Genomic DNA, 15,623 nt, shown 5'->3' on the forward strand with positions numbered 1-15,623 from the left:
GGGGTTGTTGGGGGGACTGGGGGATATTTAGGGCTGGGATGTTTGGGATTGACGAGCGGATTGTCAGGTTTGATGGATCGTAGACCAGATCGTAGACTGGTTGGGATCTTGTCGAGAAGTGTTTGCTTGGATCTGGAGAGGTCTCTGACATGGAGATGCGGGAGGCTGCCATTTTTGGGGATGTTGATGACAGGAGTGGCTTTTGGAGGGGACCTAGTTGGTGGTGCATGCTTGAGTAGAGAGATGGGGATGAGAGAGATTGGGTTTCAGGGTCGAAGAGGAATGTGAACAGGAATGGTTGGTTCTAATGCGATATGTTAGTGAACTGCAATGATTCTGGTGTTGGAACACTTACCACGTAGATCACGGCTTGAAGCTTCTTTTGGGTCGTATCTGATCCATTTGCCAGATGTACGTGCAGAGTTCTCTGTACTATTCGAGTTTTGGGCTTGCCATTTTCGGTTTCTGAAACAGGACTTCCTTCTTCCAGGTCATCCAATGTCTCTAGATCATCTCGAGGTCCCAGGACAAAACGGCCAGAAGGATTGCTTCGAGGTTTCACATCAGCCTGAGATGGGTTGGCACTGGAATGGTCCTTCGGGGTTGAGGTGCTCGAAGTGGCTCCATCCTGCGCAGGAGTAGAGCTGCGAGGAGGCGTAGATGTTGCTGATTTTGGGGAGAAACTCCAGGCAGAACCATATCCAAGTGTGAGGTATTTCATGACCGTTTCCGTGGGAAACCCTGGATTCTCATTCTTGCCAATTTCCACTTCCGCCTCGTTCCCTTCGGGTACCTCTTGAAGTGGCTGCGGTGCTGCCATTATAAGCGGACGAGGTATACCCGGCGTAAAGCTGCGATCCGGTGTAGAGGGCTGGTTCTCTGGAGGTGGCCTCCCGCGCTGCTTTTTTGGCTTGCGGCGACGCAGCGAAGTTGGGTCCCGCCCAACTCCATACGTAGTATCCCCAAATCGATAGATCCACTCCATCCACTGTGACACCTGTGCCAGCGAGAGTCTGGAAAGACCACCGACACCAGCGAATATAACGCCATCGGATGGTCGAGGGTCATTGTCTGCGCCAAGCCATAGTCCTTGGTCATTTGACCTGGTCGAAGCCGGAGACCCATTGAATTGTACAGGCGAGTCGCCAAATCTGGAGACAACCAAGTCCACCAAGCCCTCTGTTCTGGTAACAAAGTCTTCGAGTACTTCTCTTTCTCCGCTTCCCCATTCTTCTTCCCCAACTCCAATACCCAACTCTCCTCCAGCAGAGAGTTTGATCCCGTTATACATCTCGACGATTGGGTTTCCGGTCAACAGAAGTTCCCAGTTCCATGCAAACTTGTCCCAAAACCGTTCAAGAAAGAGGCAAAACGAAGCTCTACCAGCTTGTTTGTACAAGTTGTCCAACGTGAAGTCATGGTGTAGAAGGAATATCGAATGGGCGCGGCGCAATTGCTGGACAAGTAGATGAGGCGGTCCGATTTCTCGTGATGAATATTGGAAAGCCGGGGAATCAGATGCCCCCGAAGAAGATTTATGAGCTGGATCAGCGGGAAGTCGAGTAAAATCGATAGACTGGCTTAACGTGAGCTTCAAGATCCGCACGGTTTGGATTTCAGTTACTCACGGCAATAATCCACCAGTCCTTCTCCAGCTCCAGCAGAATAACACGGGATTTGTCTGTCTCAATATATTCCAGTGCCTTTCCATCTGAAAAGTTACTGCGCATGAAAAGCGATTAGACTTGTTCACTCGCAGAGTTGCGGAGATGCCCACCTAGCAAAGTTCACCATGCCCTGCGCCAGACCTATCTGGCGCAATTTCTCATTCTTTTCGTCCTCAACCCCTTTCTTATCATCCTCCTCTGTTGTAGAGTTATCGAGCCGTCGTGCATGGCTTGACTTCGAGGTGTAGAACACGATCTGATCTGCTATCGTCTCGTCGGTTGGTCCGAGGTTCGGGTTGTAGATGGCAAGGTAGGCGAGCTGGGCCGGGATCACCGAGTCATGATCGTTTTCAGGCATCGCATCTCGCGGCTTCTGCAGCTCACGCTAGAGAGCGATCACAAATAATTACAGGATGACTGCGGAACAAGTGACTTCGAAGTGGGATCTGGGGTATTGACATCACGTGTCTTATCGATAAGATCATACGTTGGAGCTTCAACTTTTGCGACTTCTTACTCGAGAGTGCCGAAGCATTATGTGGACTATACCGGCTTCAGGGAGCTTGCGTCTCTGCAAACGACCCTCGGTCCTCAGAGGGCTTGTATTTAGGTCCTACACTACGAAAACCTCCGATCCTCTCCGCATTCTCTTTTGCGGCTCCGATGACTTCAGCATCGCCTCCCTGAACGCTCTCCGCGCCTACCAATTGAAGCAACCAGAACGGATCTCCTCGATCGATGTGGTCTGTCGACCTGGGAAAAGGGTTGGGCGAGGTTTGAAGCAGGTTCGAGAAGGTAAGTCGCTATCCAAGTGAACTATGTGACCTGGTTTTTGATTCGATATTTCCTATAGTACCGATCAAAGCGGCCGCAACTGCTCTCTCTCTTCCGGTTCATGAGATTGACACATTTACTGGGTGGAAGGTATTACGGGCACCTGGCCTGCATAAAGCTCTCGCTGACCGTTTTAGCCGCCAACCTTCTCAGACGGACCTATAAACTTGGTCATTGCAGTCTCCTTTGGCCTTTTTGTTCCGTCGCGCATATTGAACGGTGCTAAATATGGAGGGCTGAATGTACACCCATCATTACTCCCAGAGTATGTGATTATTATCAGCTCAAGACTGCGAAATTTGAAAATTGACTAGATCAATCAGCTTCCGTGGTCCCGCGCCACTACACCATACTCTCCTATCCGGTCAGACCACCACCGGCGTGACACTTCAGACCTTACACCTCAAGAACTTCGATCACGGAGTAGTGCTATCCCAAACCCCGGCTCCTGGATTTGACATCCCCAACCCGGACTCTTGTACTGTTCCCGAGTTGTTGGGGCTCGTTGCACCGAAAGGAGCGGAGTTACTTGTCAATGGTATCGAAAAGGGCTTATATGTACCCCCAGTCGTCGACGCTGGATGGCGCGCCGCTGAAGCTACTGGCGAGTTGATACATGCAACCAAAATCACACCACAGGACCGGCGCATTAACTGGGCGAACTGGACACTGGCGGATATCAACAGACGCAGCCGGATAATCGGGCCTCTTTGGAGCACAGCCCTCTCCGCAACTAACGCTGAAGGCTCGCCCCCATCATTCCAACAGAAACGGTTGATCCTTACAGATATCGAAGAGGTCGATTCGCCTCAAGGATGCAACTCGTTTTCGATCATGCCTGGTCTGCCATTCACGAATGCCCCTTATCCAGTCCAACCAAAGAAAGGACGGGAGCTCTACGTTTTTACTAAAGATGGAAAGTTGATGCGCATCAATCGCATGAAAGTTGAAGGCGAGCAAGATGCTGAGGGACTACGGGCTGCCATTAAAGCTCGCATGTTCGGTGATCAAGCATTCCACTACGACGGCGCGGAGTTTACTCCCTTCCGTAACTCCCTTGTATGAGTATGGAACCATTGTGTGTACTATATTTCTTGATCTATCCAATGTGATGTGATACTCTTCTTCACGCTCATGGTGAGAACCCGGAATCTAGACATGTCAGCTTGAGCTTGACTGGTGATATTTGGAGCCATACCAATCGTGAGTGCCTGTCCAGTCATGGATGTGTTTTTCGCCAGTGTGATAAACATATCTGCACAATCTTCCACCTCCGGCTATACAGCGTTTCATTAGCATGCAAGCGGCCTTTTGGGATATCTGGATTACTTACTACTTTTTTGAGAGTCGTGGCCTTTGTCCAGGCCTCGATCTTCTCTTGAGGGAAACGTTGGCCCTGCAATGCCGTGAGCTTCTTATCCAGACACAACGAAACCAAATATCACTTACCCATTCAGTGAGCAAAAGACCGGGCAGCACGGCGTTGATGCGAACTTTGGAGCCTTGGGTTTTGGCAAGGCACTTCATAAGATGGAGGGCTAGATGATTTTGTCAGTGTTGTCTACTATACAGTTGAACATGACATACTAGCCGCTTTGGTCACAGCATAAGGCAAGCTACTGCCCGTTGCCGTGAGACCCTAAAAATTCCAGTCAACACTCATAGTTCCACGAGTTGATCGGGGTCATATAGCATGGTTTCGGCGACGTACAGCAATCGAAGACGTGATGAGGAAAGCGCCACCTTCAGGGTTCGCATTGAAAGTGGGCAAAGCCGCCTTAAACAGGTGGAAGTTGCTCTTCACGTTAACGGACCAGCACTGTTTCAATAATTAGCCCCAGTGTTCCATTATGAGTGTTCGGTCATTTACCTTATCCCAATCATCTTCGTCCATGGCATCAAGATCGCCGAAGTTGGTCATTTTGGTCCATCCCTTCTCGAATTAGCTTTCATTATCCTTCTTCTCAATTGAAAGTATGACCAACGGCATTCGAGATGATAATGTCCAAGCCACCCAGCTTCTCAATCGTGGTCTTAACGACATTGAAGCAGTCATCCTTGATACCGGCGTCCTATTCCCGATTTACGGCCATGTCAGCGGCTTGTGTCTCCATGGATTGAGAGTCATGTGTGGGATTGAAAGCCATACACCTTGAACAACAACAGTCTTCACATTGTGCTTGCCTGCAATATCCGCGGCCAATTTATCCGCAGCCTCCTTGTTGGACATGTAATTGATAGCAACGTTGCTTCCTTCGGCGGCAAACTTTTCAGCTGTAAGAGCACCTAGTCCCCTGTTCAATCGTGTGTTAGCTCTGGTATTAAACACAGCATGGTAGGTTTGTAAGAAACAAAGGTCGGGGTCATACCGTGAGCCCCCGGTGATCAAAACATTGCGACCTGATAGAGAGTATGGCATGGCGGCGTAGTTAGTCTAGAAGAAATTGGACAATTGGGCTTGGAGATTATTTTAAGAGTCAGAAACAGAAGATAAAGAGAGAAAATGCCGAGGGAACAGATGCGTCGGATACTCCGATGCGCCGATGCGGGGCAACAACTATGGCGGACTTCATTGCGAGTGGCCCGCAGATCCAGGCCAGGCTGTTTTCTAATGCTTGATGATATTCGCCGACGGTTGATTATATCTCTGGGCTATTGTAGTCTTGCCGATATAGCCCCTGAAGTATGCTATAAACAGTTCTATACCAGGTTGCGTCTATAGTTGGAGAAGGGAGTAACTCCATGCTTGAATCCCTGTTTATTCTTCCTTCCTTGTTCAAGGCCATCGGACTTTTGATACTATATTGGGCTCTTTCATGTCTTTGAAATAGAAAGAATCAAAGTATCTATAGTCAGTTCTCTTTGTCCTCGTTATAGCCTTCAAAATTGAATCACAATGCGATTGTAGCAAAGACCTTTGTTCATAGGGTATTCGAGCTGTCCTATTTTTGAAATAACACTAGCATGCATTCTCAAATTCTCAAAGTATTTAACCAATCTGAGTGTCCTGTATCGATATCTCATCGACACGCAGCGAACTAGTGCTTTACAGCAACAGCCACAAGATCCCCAATATCTTCTAATTGCAAACCAAACCATCACCATGAGTTATAGCGACATGATTGAAATGGCCCCGAACCAGTGGAGCCAAAGAGGCATGTTTATCCGCGACGGACAGGTTTGCCCAGAAGACTTTCGTCTAACTAATCTAGGCGCAATGATTCACTATGTTACTGTACAGTTTGACGAATTCGACAGCTTTCTAAGTGACGAAGAATTAATAGAAATGGCGATCAACATGATTCAGCAAAGGGAAGCCATGGTAACGGACTACAACCATCATCGCGGTTACGCATGGTATGTATCGTTCCCAGTCATCAAGGGCCCTGGCTATGAACTTGATTACGACGACGCTTACGAAACAGCAGAAATCTATGCGCGGCGCACTCTGGAAGACATCATTCAAGGTTCGGTTTCTATCAATCGACTCTATTTCAACTTCGGACATAAATGCTGATCTGCTACAGTGCTCAATACATACTTCTCCATTCTTACACATAAAACACTCTCTATTGTAGCTAAAAGTTTATACATTAGCACGTGATCAAGAATCGTAGACTCGTATAAACAGTGTACAATTCCTCCTCCACATTCGGTATGTGGAGAGAAAACCGTTGCGGAACTCGGTCCCGTTTCTTATACAGTTCATATAATAAGCATAATTGTTCATAGAAGCCTTTGCATTTAAAGAGATTAATTTAGATACAACAGAGGCAAAAAGGCAATGAAGCTGAACCCTAGATCACAAGCCACCCTGCGTATCTAGTTCTCTTCATTCCCCACCAGGCTCGCCGCCCTGCTAAAGCTGGCCATTGAACCAGAAACGAGTCAGCTAGTGGCAATAGTAGGACGCCAGAGGTACTCAATTTCGTGACCCGAGCCCAAGATTCAACATAAATGGTGCGCAGGTTGGACACGGGTGGTGTTGTGGAGCTTCGCAATAAGAAGTTGAAGCCAAACACGCACTGCAAAAAGCGGACGAGTTTCGCAGCTAGGATTACACAAACAGCTGTAGCTGGGCCGTTTGTCAAAATCAAGTCTGGGTAAGGAGAGCCGTATTGTTCGGGGAGTTGCTGGTCTGGATGAAGCCCACAGAGAATAGTAAGACAAGCCCAGAAGCATTGGAGTGTAGTAATAGGTGCCGTCAGGTATGATTGATGAACTCTTCGGGCACGAGGTACTGTCACAATGTTGTAGTTGTTATCCGAACAAGCTCTCTCCGTCTCAAATTCCTTGGCCTTGCCAGCGCTGAAGTTATCTCCGGAGCTCACGACGTAAGTCCGATATGTGTATCTCTTCATATCCATGCGCGAGAGCATGTAGAACATTTCAGCTGTATGACCACCGCTTCCAAGGACAACTAAGAGGTGGACAGGCGAGTCTTTTGGGCGGCATTTGTGGACAGGGCTATTGTGGGCGATTTCCAGAGAAAGGAATATGACCTAAGAGTAGAAGGTTAGACCAATGTGATAGCGTTAATGAAGAATACTCACGAGACCAATGACAACGCCAAGTACAGCTATTGTGACAGACAACCACAGGGCCAGATCCCAGAAGGACACAGATGCAAGAGAGAAATGCATCTTCGTTATTGTAAGGACTGCTAGCTCGAAAGCTTGAGGTTAATGCATCATCGGACAATAAGCGGCATGAAGACCAAAGAGAGCGACAATAGGTAATGCGACATGCGACAATGGCCCATTGATGTATGAAGACAACAGAGCAGAAATGACTGAATGGGCCAAGTTGGAGTCGCGGTACACGTTCCCCCGCACGTGCAAGCTCGACCGTTGATTTTCTTAGGCCCTTTGGCATCTCAACTCCCTCCCTTGTTTACATTCACACTTCGCGTTCCCTTCCAGACTATGTCATGTCTTCTTTATTCACTAAACGTCTGACCTGCTTTTACTGTGGGCGGCGGTCTGCTTCTCAGTGGCCTGTTCGCAATTTCCGCTGTGAACACTGTGAGGCCGACAACTTTCTCGATGAGGTTAGTTCCTTGTCTAGCCTCCAAATTTGCTCGATCAATGCTAAACACCGTTCTTGAATGAATATAGAAAGGAGAAATCACGGATCCGCCAGCTGCTGTCACTAACGCCGAGGGTTATGTGCCCGGCGCATCAAGTCAACCCTCCGAAGCCGCCGATCTCAAAGAGCCTCCGTTATTCTGTTCAAAGTGTACTCGCAACCAACACCTATTTACGAGCTCATTGGCGTCATACTTTCCTCCGTCCGACGATCCCACAGACGCTGAGTACGAACGTGGCTATGCAGACTTTCGCAAACGCCTCGAGGACCGTTATCCCCAGATTTGCGAGTCCTGTGAGCCTCGTGTGAGAAGCCGCATTCGAAGAGCGGGATACGAAGCCAAGTCAGATCATCTCAGACGCATGATGGATCAGAGCCGCGCGAACCGTGAAGCACGACAGGTCAGGAACCGGAGCTGGAGGAGCTTGCTGCTTTATGCCGGTGCGCTTGCATACTGGGCAAGTATTGCTGGTCAAATTGCATGGGATTTGATCAGTGCGATGACCCTCTATCAGACATCGGGGAGCCTCGATGGCTCGGCAATCTATACCGAACCGTCCATGGCACCCGCCTTTTCACAGTGTACCAAACAGACTCTTTCTATGTGGCGTATTCCCAGCGACTGTGTGATTGATCTAGCACCGGCTGCAGGTGTGGCATTGATCGCAGGTGCTCTTTCACTCTGGTGGAATCCCAAGTTGCGCCTGAAGATAGATGGGATGCCTGGCAAGTTCAAGGGCCTTGCGGAGTACTATCAGGCCCAACTCATTGTTCTGGTCGTACGGTGTGTATTCTGGGCAGTTCTCAAGGACCCATCCGCTAGTGGCTTGGATTCTAGTATGTCTCCGGCCTTGCATGGTCTAATGATGGTTTTCACTCTTGTGGTACGTGCCTTGACCGATATTTTTTTGGTGTTCCGCGCTGATTCAGTAGTCGCTTTCATACTCTCGATACATCGTCCAATATTCTAGTCGCCCACTTGTCAATTGGTCCGACAATAGCTGGGAAACCCAACTTCAAGGCGCCAAATCGTCCTCTGAATTGCCTGAGTCTCCTGTCTTGTCGTCCCAAGCCACCAATCGTAACGCCTTCAATGCGAACGGTGGAGTCAGTCAGCGTTTCCCAATTGAAAAGTTGGCTACACCTCAGCCACCTGTGGAGAAGCCGCGAGAGATTATCCCTGTTGCGGAGAAAGATAGCATGGATTGGACTCCGTCTACTACACATAACCTGCGCCCAACTATCAACCAGCGGAGCGCGCCCTCTGTGCTAAATGGCCCTCATCCCTTCCATGGGCAGCTTCCAGCAGCCCCAATGGCTCCGGCGTGGAAGCTTCGCGCTCAACCTTCAACAAAGCCCATTGAACAAGTGGTTCAACCTAACCCATTCCATCGCAGCCCTTCTCAAGCACGAGCTCCCAGCCGGCAACCGTCAGATGAGGCTGAACCAATCTTCAAGCCACCCAAATTCTTCGCTCCAGGGGATCTTGACACGTCTACTGGACTGGAAACACTGTTTGACAGGGCCTTCAATTTCCAGCCCGATGCTCCCGGACCAGGGTGGTCCCAGGGAACGCAACAGAATTCTGCAAGTTCCGTTCAGACACCGAGTCATCTATTCTATGGATGGCTGCGACTGGGTATGTTGGTGGGATTTATCAGTGCCTGGACCTTCTCTCAAAACCACCAGGTGTTTATTCCCGGAAACTACGTGGAGATCGCTGCTCTGGGAGTTGCGAGTCTTGTTGCTGGATTCGCTCTCATCAGCATGGTCAAGAGGCCGCTTGTGCAGTGGAATGGCATGGAGATTCTGATTTCTATCACGGAGCTTGTTGCGGCCGTCCATATGGGAGCCCATCTCCCGACTGCCTCCTTTGACCGAGACTACTTTGATCGCTACGGCAAGCTTCTTTTGATGTTTATGGCTATACAGGAGGCTATGCGTGTAGGCTCTTTCTACACGGCGACCATGACGGAAAGTGGAAATACACCATCGGAATCGGCGTCGCCACAGTCGGGAACACCGCAAATGAACCAGCCGGGTGCCATCGACTGGCCTTCAAATGGATCGCAACCTGTATCCTCACCTGAGTCTCGGGTCAGCAGTCCACCGTTGCCTACGCATCGATCATTCGAATCACAGTCATCCGCGCCGCCGCTTTCCTTTTGCACTACCGAACCTTCCTCTAGTTTCTCGTCGGCATTGCCTTCTATGTCAAACTATGGGCTTTCTTCATCTCAGACTGTCCCTTCTTTCTCTGCCGCTCAGATTCCGAAACGAAACCCCCATAGCTTTACCATGGAGTCGTTGAAGCAAATCGACCCTCCGTCTGATTATGATCAAGATTCAGACAGCGAGACTGTGGCTACAGCCACAACCACTGCGACAAATATGACCAACCAGAACATCCGGTATGGTCACAACCCCAGCTTGGGTCACAGCTCCATGTTTTCGCCCCGGCGCAATGGACTGGGATCAGGAATGGGCGGGTTGAGCTTGGATGATAACCCAGCTCCCCGACGTATGACGCGGAGCCAGACCCAGCATGGGCTACTTGGTCGGTCTCAGCCCAACTACATTCGATAAAATATGTTCCTTTTATATCCGTCCATCCGTTCTTGCATCTCTCATTTTTGTTTTGCTTTGTCTTGCTTTGTTCTGCTCTCATGTATTGTTTACAGCGCCGGCTTCTTTCATTTTCCTTTAATCTCTGGTCATCAAGCCTCGATTTAAGCGGATGGATATATTGATTTCATAGCGCAGGCGAACATTTTTTACGGTCATGTATTGATAGACCAAGTCGTCCCTTGGTGGGACTGCTGCACATATCTTTTTCGGAGTTACTTTGATGATATCTATGAAATAACGATGACCAATATGAATACTATTCGGAGAAACAAATTGATTGAATCTTATACATCTCAAACTAATTCTTGACTCGTTCCTTTCGGCTGAATCGCTTGTGACTACTTAAGCCACTCTCTCAACGTGCGTCTGCGTTGATTTGCCTACATCATCTGCAGCAGAAGCCCGCTCCGGGTCGGCGGTCTTATTTTCGAAGAGCTGAGTGACGCCAAAGAGCTCATCCATCTTCTCAAGGGACATGCCTATAGAAAACAGTTAGCAAAGACCATCCACTCCACCAAGCCATTAGATCCAAACCAACCTTTAGTCTCTGGAATAAAGAACCAAACGAAGACACACATGGAGAAACAAAAGCAAGCAAAGATAAGATATGTTCTGCAATCACATAAAAGTCAGCAAAGAACCCCAAATCGAAACCCAAAGAACTCACCCATAACCATTATCCCCAACAGTAGCCAACATGTTAGGCACAGCCCTAGCAACAACAAAATTAAACAACCACTGCGTAGCAGCCCCAAAAGCAACATTCAAAGACCGCAGCCGAGCGGTCGGGATCTCAGAAACGTAAATCCAACAAACGGGCCCCCAACCAAACTGGAAGAAAGCCGCAAACAGGAAAATGCACACGAGAGCCACGTAGCCGGCTGGGATGACTGGTGCGCCTTCGACGGGTGGTGCAATGCGCACATAAAGCCCGATGTAGAGCATTGCTAGGCCTTGTGCGATGGATGTCCAGAGGAGGGAGCGGCGGCGGCCGAGGGAGTCTGCTACGAAGACTAGGAAGACGCCGCAGCTGATCATTTTCACGATGCCGTAGACGCCTGTTGCGAAGAGGTTTGTTGCGTTGCCCGTTACGCCGAGCTGGGGTTAGAGTTAGATTTTTTTTTTGATCTTTGGTTTTTGGAGGGGGTTTGTAGGTAGAGTAGGGTAGGGATAGGGATGCTCACGTTCTTGACTGTAGAGGTTGTTAGTTAGCTTGATTGTCACTCTTTTCACTCAGAAGTCAGGGGAAGGAAAGAGATATCTTACAAATCTGAGGCGCATAGTAGTTGATAGCATTAGTACCAGTCATCTGCTGGCAAACCATCAAGACAATAGAGATGATAGCACGCTTCCTATTCCCAGGAATGAGCCACATCTCCTTCATAAGATCCCAGAATCCAGAACCACCAACAAGAGCGCGCTCCTGCTCAAGTTGGGTGGCAATGGCTTGGAACTCTTCTTCTAGGTAGGGGTGCTCAGCAGGCAAGTTGCGCACTTTGCAGAGTGTTGCGCGTGCTTCTTCCCACCTGTCTTGTCTAGCCAGCCAGCGGGGGGATTCATTGCACAGCGACATGCCGATTAGCAGGAGCACTGCTGGGAGGCCTTGCATTGCCAGTGGAACGAGGTACATTGCTGGTCCTTTAATGTGCAGAAGGGAGCCGTAGTTGATCCAGAAGGCGAGCATGATGCCCATTGTAATGAAGAGCTGGTATAGACCTGTCAGACCGCCGCGGATTGCTCGTGGGGCATTCTCGGAAACGTAGAGAGGGTTGATCATTGATGCGGCGCCGACTCCGAAGCCTGTGATTAATCTGGTGTGTGAAGGTATTAGTATGAGCACGACTAGTGATTTCTGGGTTGTAGGGTGAAGACGAGGCATCTTACCGTCCGATGTACATGGCCTCGAGATGACCACTGGCTGCGGTTTGCATGACAATTCCGAGGATGGCCACTACCGCTGAGCCTATGAGTGCTCTTTTTCGGCCGAATTTATCGGCTACCCAGGAGGCGCCTAGTGCGCCGAAGAAACATCCTGCTTGGAGGGTTGATACGATGTTGGCTGATAGATTTGCTTGTGCAACTTTGGAAGTATTTTCCAAGCCGTATGTTCTGCAATAAATATGGTTAGAAGGCTAGATCGGAGATTTGATAGAGAGAGAAAATTACTTCTTGAATCCTGGCATGGTAAGGACGCCGCCAATGATACCGGAGTCCATACCAAAGAGCATTCCTCCACAACAAGCCTTTCGTAATGTTAGTATTGCACCTCACCATATAGGAATTGCCATACTAACCGAGCAAGCAAGCATGAAAACCCTCCATCCATAAATCTCCTTAGGATCCTCTTTCATCGCCTCATTATGAACAACCTTCTTTAGAAGCCACGACATCTTGAAGAGCAAACAAGATCAAGTCGGTATAGTATAATCCCAAGGAATCCAGGGGAACGATCAATTTAAGACAAACCCAGGAATACAGCTCACAACTAAAAACACGATGCTGTCGGCAACTGATATAAATATGAAAGAACTGCGATGGAAGGGTGTCATCCCAAGCCCAAAGTCTTGGCTAACTACCGAGCAGCCTATGAGACGAGAAGGAAGGCGCTAAACAAGGCGAGGAAGCATGGAGAAAAACATCCACGAATACGAAGACAGAATGGCACGGCTTGCATACTACCTGTTCACATGTCTCGAGTACTTTGGAGCTGGGGGTAAGGTCCAAGACCTGCTTGCAGCTCTCAGATAGGCGGAGATAGGGTGGGGGAAAGCTTAGGGTCGTATGAGCTAAAGTACCCCCACGGGGAAGAGGTATTGGCTAATAAACGAAGTGGTTTAGCCGAGAGAGGAAAAAAGTAGTCGGCAAGTTACAGAGGAGTGTAAAGTGTTAGAGTTAAGTCTTACCCCGGACTGCGGGGAAAAGCCAAAATTAGGGCTAATTTGGACTCTCCCCCAATAGGGAAATCTTACGACGAGTTCACTCTTGTCTAGCGAATCGACTTTATTGAAAGTGTGACAAGGATATGCACGCTCACCCACTCTCCATCCGCTTCTTCAGCCACCCTGGGATTGTCGGCTTCTGCTCCCATGCCGCTTTCCAATCCCGCCGATGATCGGGTACAGCACAGATTGCCGACACGAACCAACAGGCCTGGCCAGGTGCCAAGTCCACTGCAAGCGATGGCAGAAGCGTGCGCCCATGAATAATATTCGAATTTGGATCCGCCAGGACAATCCGACCAGCACGTCCAATATCCGAGTGTAACTCAACAATGCCTACCGCCCCAGCCGATGAAACCACCAGACTACTCCGGTCATCATGCGTCGTCCCCTCAGAACCACCCTCAACCATAGGACCCAGGATTCGTCCATTATCACTGCGACATCCATAAATAGCAAAGGCGCCCTCAGAAGTCTGCAAAGCCCGACCAGTGAGCACGCGATGAGCGCGCAGATGCCAATTCTCATTTTCCACAGTCGGCGGAATGAGAATCGTTTCAACCTCGACATCTGGCCATGGTTTCCAGGTAGACACGAGTATTGGTAGGCCATTTCCTTCAGGTTCTTCAAAGCGTGCATCCAGCGCCAGCCTTCTCGTCTGCCAGATATCGCCGCCGTCCTCGGATAGCGCCAGCATACTGTCTGGGGCGTGTTGCTCGAGCTGATAAGACCCCGTTGGAACGGAGTATCCAAATGCAGAACTGTATGCAAACTTGCCATACTTGGCCTGCGTTGCTTTGAGAGGGTAGTGGCATGCCTGGCCAGACGATAGCAGGAAGGAGTGTCCTCCACGGCGGATCGCAATGTGTTTGGGATATTTTAGGGCTACCACTTCAAGAAGGGAGGCGCTGGGATATGGTTCTTCTTCCGCGGTCCAGAACGGGTGTGTCTCTGGTAATGCCAGTGGGATGAATGACAGACAGCACCAGTATGGCGATCCCGGGGAGTTATAGTTCTCTGTCAGATACATGTTGGCATATGAGTATCCGAGACTTAGGGTGCCGTCGTTGTTGAACATGTCTTCTTGCGTCGACCACCATCGGAAATGACGGAGGAGGATTCCCCTCACGACGCCCCAAGTTAATGGTGCTGGTAGCTCGACATCTGCGAAGCCCAGGGCTCCCCAGAACCCGACCATGGCGAAGCGGTATGTCATTGAGCGACCGAAGGGGATGGAGCTACCTATTAGATAGAAGATTGGATTAGCGTCTGATGATTGGGAAGGAGATCACAGTAAACATACCATTGGGATCAAAATAGTACACGAAATCTTTTGCAAACTCCCTTGCCCGCTGACGATAGCGCTCAGCACGCTCAGGATCAAAGTCGCCAGCCAACTTCGAGTAAAGAAGCTGCAAGAACTGAATGGCAAATGAACCTGAGTAATAATCCATTTGATGATGACTCTTAGGCCCATCATTACTCCACCCCCCACCGACGTGGAAGGAATCAAGATGATCCATATCAGCTTCAATGCGAGAAAGAGAGTATTCGGCCCCATTCTTCCTCAATCCCAAGTTTGCAAAGACCCGAAACCACAACCTAGAGAAGCACAAGAATATCATCAGCCATGTCTCTCCCTCAAACCCCCAAGGAGAGAAAAGAAAAGAAAGAAAAGAAAACCACATACCAATTCGTATTCGGCATCTCCCTAGCATTAATACTAGCCAACCATCTCCCGATATTCCCCCGTTGCATCTCAGTCAACGGCTCCCAAAAGAACCCCGGCGCAACAGCAAGCGCAAACCCAATGGGACACATCTCAACCATGCGCTGGTCCAAATCCTCAATCTCGCCCCAGAATTCAGGGCTCTCAGGATCCGTCCCATTGATTATACCCTGACGCCAGCGCTCCGCCCCGGGGTATTCACATCCACCTCCAAGCAGCGACGCCAGACCCCAGAGTGGTCGTGCATACCCTTCGATCTGGGCGCCGCCTTCGTCGAAGCGTGTTGTCGATGTGCCGACTTTTACTCGACTGCCGCCTGGCGTGAAGAGGGGGAGTAGCGGGTCTAGAATTGCGCGGCATGCGGCTTGGAGGTCGGATCTTGTTTTGAAGGTGCATTTTGTGAAGGGTTGGGTGGGGGTTCGGGCGTTGGCGTTGATGGACATTTTGACTGCGATTGTGCTAGATTGGTTTGGTAATTAGATGGCTGGAGTTATATAGAGACTGGTGTCGGGTAAGTCTCCGATTATTGTATGTGAAAGAGGCAGATGTCATGCCCGCTATATGATCGAGAATTTGGGTGCCGGTCCGGCTAGTTGGTCTTCGCAAGGGAAGCCGATTCTTCCAATTGGCAGTCGATGTGCATAGCTGGCTATCTTGGGGGGCGTGGGGTGAATGTATTTAGCCGGGGTAATGCGGGGAGATCAGCATGCTGTTGGCGAGTATCTTTATAGGCATGTA

At 49.6% G+C, this 15,623-nt stretch overlaps 8 protein-coding genes across 8 annotated transcripts in view; 3 read left to right on the top strand and 5 right to left on the bottom strand.

Annotated features, from left to right (window-relative positions):
- The window catches only part of PENARI_c001G05748 (uncharacterized protein), a gene marked incomplete at both ends in the record, with an annotated part of 2,544 nt that extends 519 nt beyond the window's left edge, over window positions 1-2,025 (bottom strand). Inside the window, 4 exons of the mRNA XM_022626587.1 lie at window positions 54-304; window positions 356-1,576; window positions 1,629-1,722; window positions 1,778-2,025. Coding sequence (XP_022493375.1) covers window positions 54-304; window positions 356-1,576; window positions 1,629-1,722; window positions 1,778-2,025 — 1,814 coding nt within the window. The remainder of the gene's footprint in view (window positions 1-53; window positions 305-355; window positions 1,577-1,628; window positions 1,723-1,777) is intronic.
- Window positions 2,026-2,203: 178 nt separating this feature from the next.
- Window positions 2,204-3,566, top strand: PENARI_c001G03506 (methionyl-tRNA formyltransferase; the record flags this gene model as incomplete). Its single annotated transcript, XM_022626393.1, has 4 exons — window positions 2,204-2,462; window positions 2,521-2,591; window positions 2,639-2,766; window positions 2,825-3,566. 4 exons carry the CDS (start codon window positions 2,204-2,206, stop codon window positions 3,564-3,566), a joined length of 1,200 nt encoding a protein of 399 aa, XP_022493110.1.
- Window positions 3,567-3,627: 61 nt separating this feature from the next.
- On the bottom strand, window positions 3,628-4,920 carry PENARI_c001G09667 (SDR family NAD(P)-dependent oxidoreductase; the record flags this gene model as incomplete). The annotated part of the gene is made up of 10 exons (XM_022626892.1): window positions 3,628-3,632; window positions 3,700-3,778; window positions 3,835-3,897; window positions 3,951-4,039; window positions 4,089-4,140; window positions 4,213-4,320; window positions 4,372-4,434; window positions 4,487-4,573; window positions 4,651-4,795; window positions 4,871-4,920. 10 exons carry the CDS (start codon window positions 4,918-4,920, stop codon window positions 3,628-3,630), a joined length of 741 nt encoding a protein of 246 aa, XP_022493028.1.
- Window positions 4,921-5,604: 684 nt separating this feature from the next.
- PENARI_c001G02394 (uncharacterized protein) lies at window positions 5,605-6,018 on the top strand (the record flags this gene model as incomplete). Its single annotated transcript, XM_022626307.1, has 1 exon — window positions 5,605-6,018. One exon carries the CDS (start codon window positions 5,605-5,607, stop codon window positions 6,016-6,018), a length of 414 nt encoding a protein of 137 aa, XP_022493591.1.
- Window positions 6,019-6,360: 342 nt separating this feature from the next.
- Window positions 6,361-7,144, bottom strand: PENARI_c001G09823 (glycosyltransferase family protein; the record flags this gene model as incomplete). The annotated part of the gene is made up of 3 exons (XM_022626902.1): window positions 6,361-6,366; window positions 6,437-7,003; window positions 7,055-7,144. The coding sequence occupies 3 exons, from the start codon at window positions 7,142-7,144 to the stop codon at window positions 6,361-6,363; spliced, it is 663 nt and encodes a 220-aa protein (XP_022493057.1).
- Window positions 7,145-7,289: 145 nt separating this feature from the next.
- PENARI_c001G10995 (uncharacterized protein) lies at window positions 7,290-10,175 on the top strand (the record flags this gene model as incomplete). The annotated part of the gene is made up of 4 exons (XM_022626995.1): window positions 7,290-7,318; window positions 7,365-7,551; window positions 7,619-8,473; window positions 8,523-10,175. The coding sequence occupies 4 exons, from the start codon at window positions 7,290-7,292 to the stop codon at window positions 10,173-10,175; spliced, it is 2,724 nt and encodes a 907-aa protein (XP_022493020.1).
- Window positions 10,176-10,559: 384 nt separating this feature from the next.
- On the bottom strand, window positions 10,560-12,607 carry PENARI_c001G05615 (sugar porter family MFS transporter; the record flags this gene model as incomplete). The annotated part of the gene is made up of 8 exons (XM_022626577.1): window positions 10,560-10,696; window positions 10,756-10,829; window positions 10,885-11,315; window positions 11,402-11,409; window positions 11,484-12,028; window positions 12,102-12,326; window positions 12,384-12,460; window positions 12,512-12,607. 8 exons carry the CDS (start codon window positions 12,605-12,607, stop codon window positions 10,560-10,562), a joined length of 1,593 nt encoding a protein of 530 aa, XP_022493588.1.
- Window positions 12,608-13,247: 640 nt separating this feature from the next.
- PENARI_c001G01768 (glycoside hydrolase family 154 protein) lies at window positions 13,248-15,328 on the bottom strand (the record flags this gene model as incomplete). The annotated part of the gene is made up of 3 exons (XM_022626255.1): window positions 13,248-14,398; window positions 14,460-14,758; window positions 14,847-15,328. 3 exons carry the CDS (start codon window positions 15,326-15,328, stop codon window positions 13,248-13,250), a joined length of 1,932 nt encoding a protein of 643 aa, XP_022493467.1.
- Window positions 15,329-15,623: the final 295 nt, after the last annotated feature.

This window comes from Penicillium arizonense, assembly GCF_001773325.1.
Source record: "Penicillium arizonense strain CBS 141311 chromosome Unknown PENARI_contig001, whole genome shotgun sequence".
In the NCBI taxonomy this organism is placed as follows: Eukaryota; Fungi; Ascomycota; class Eurotiomycetes; order Eurotiales; family Aspergillaceae; genus Penicillium; species Penicillium arizonense.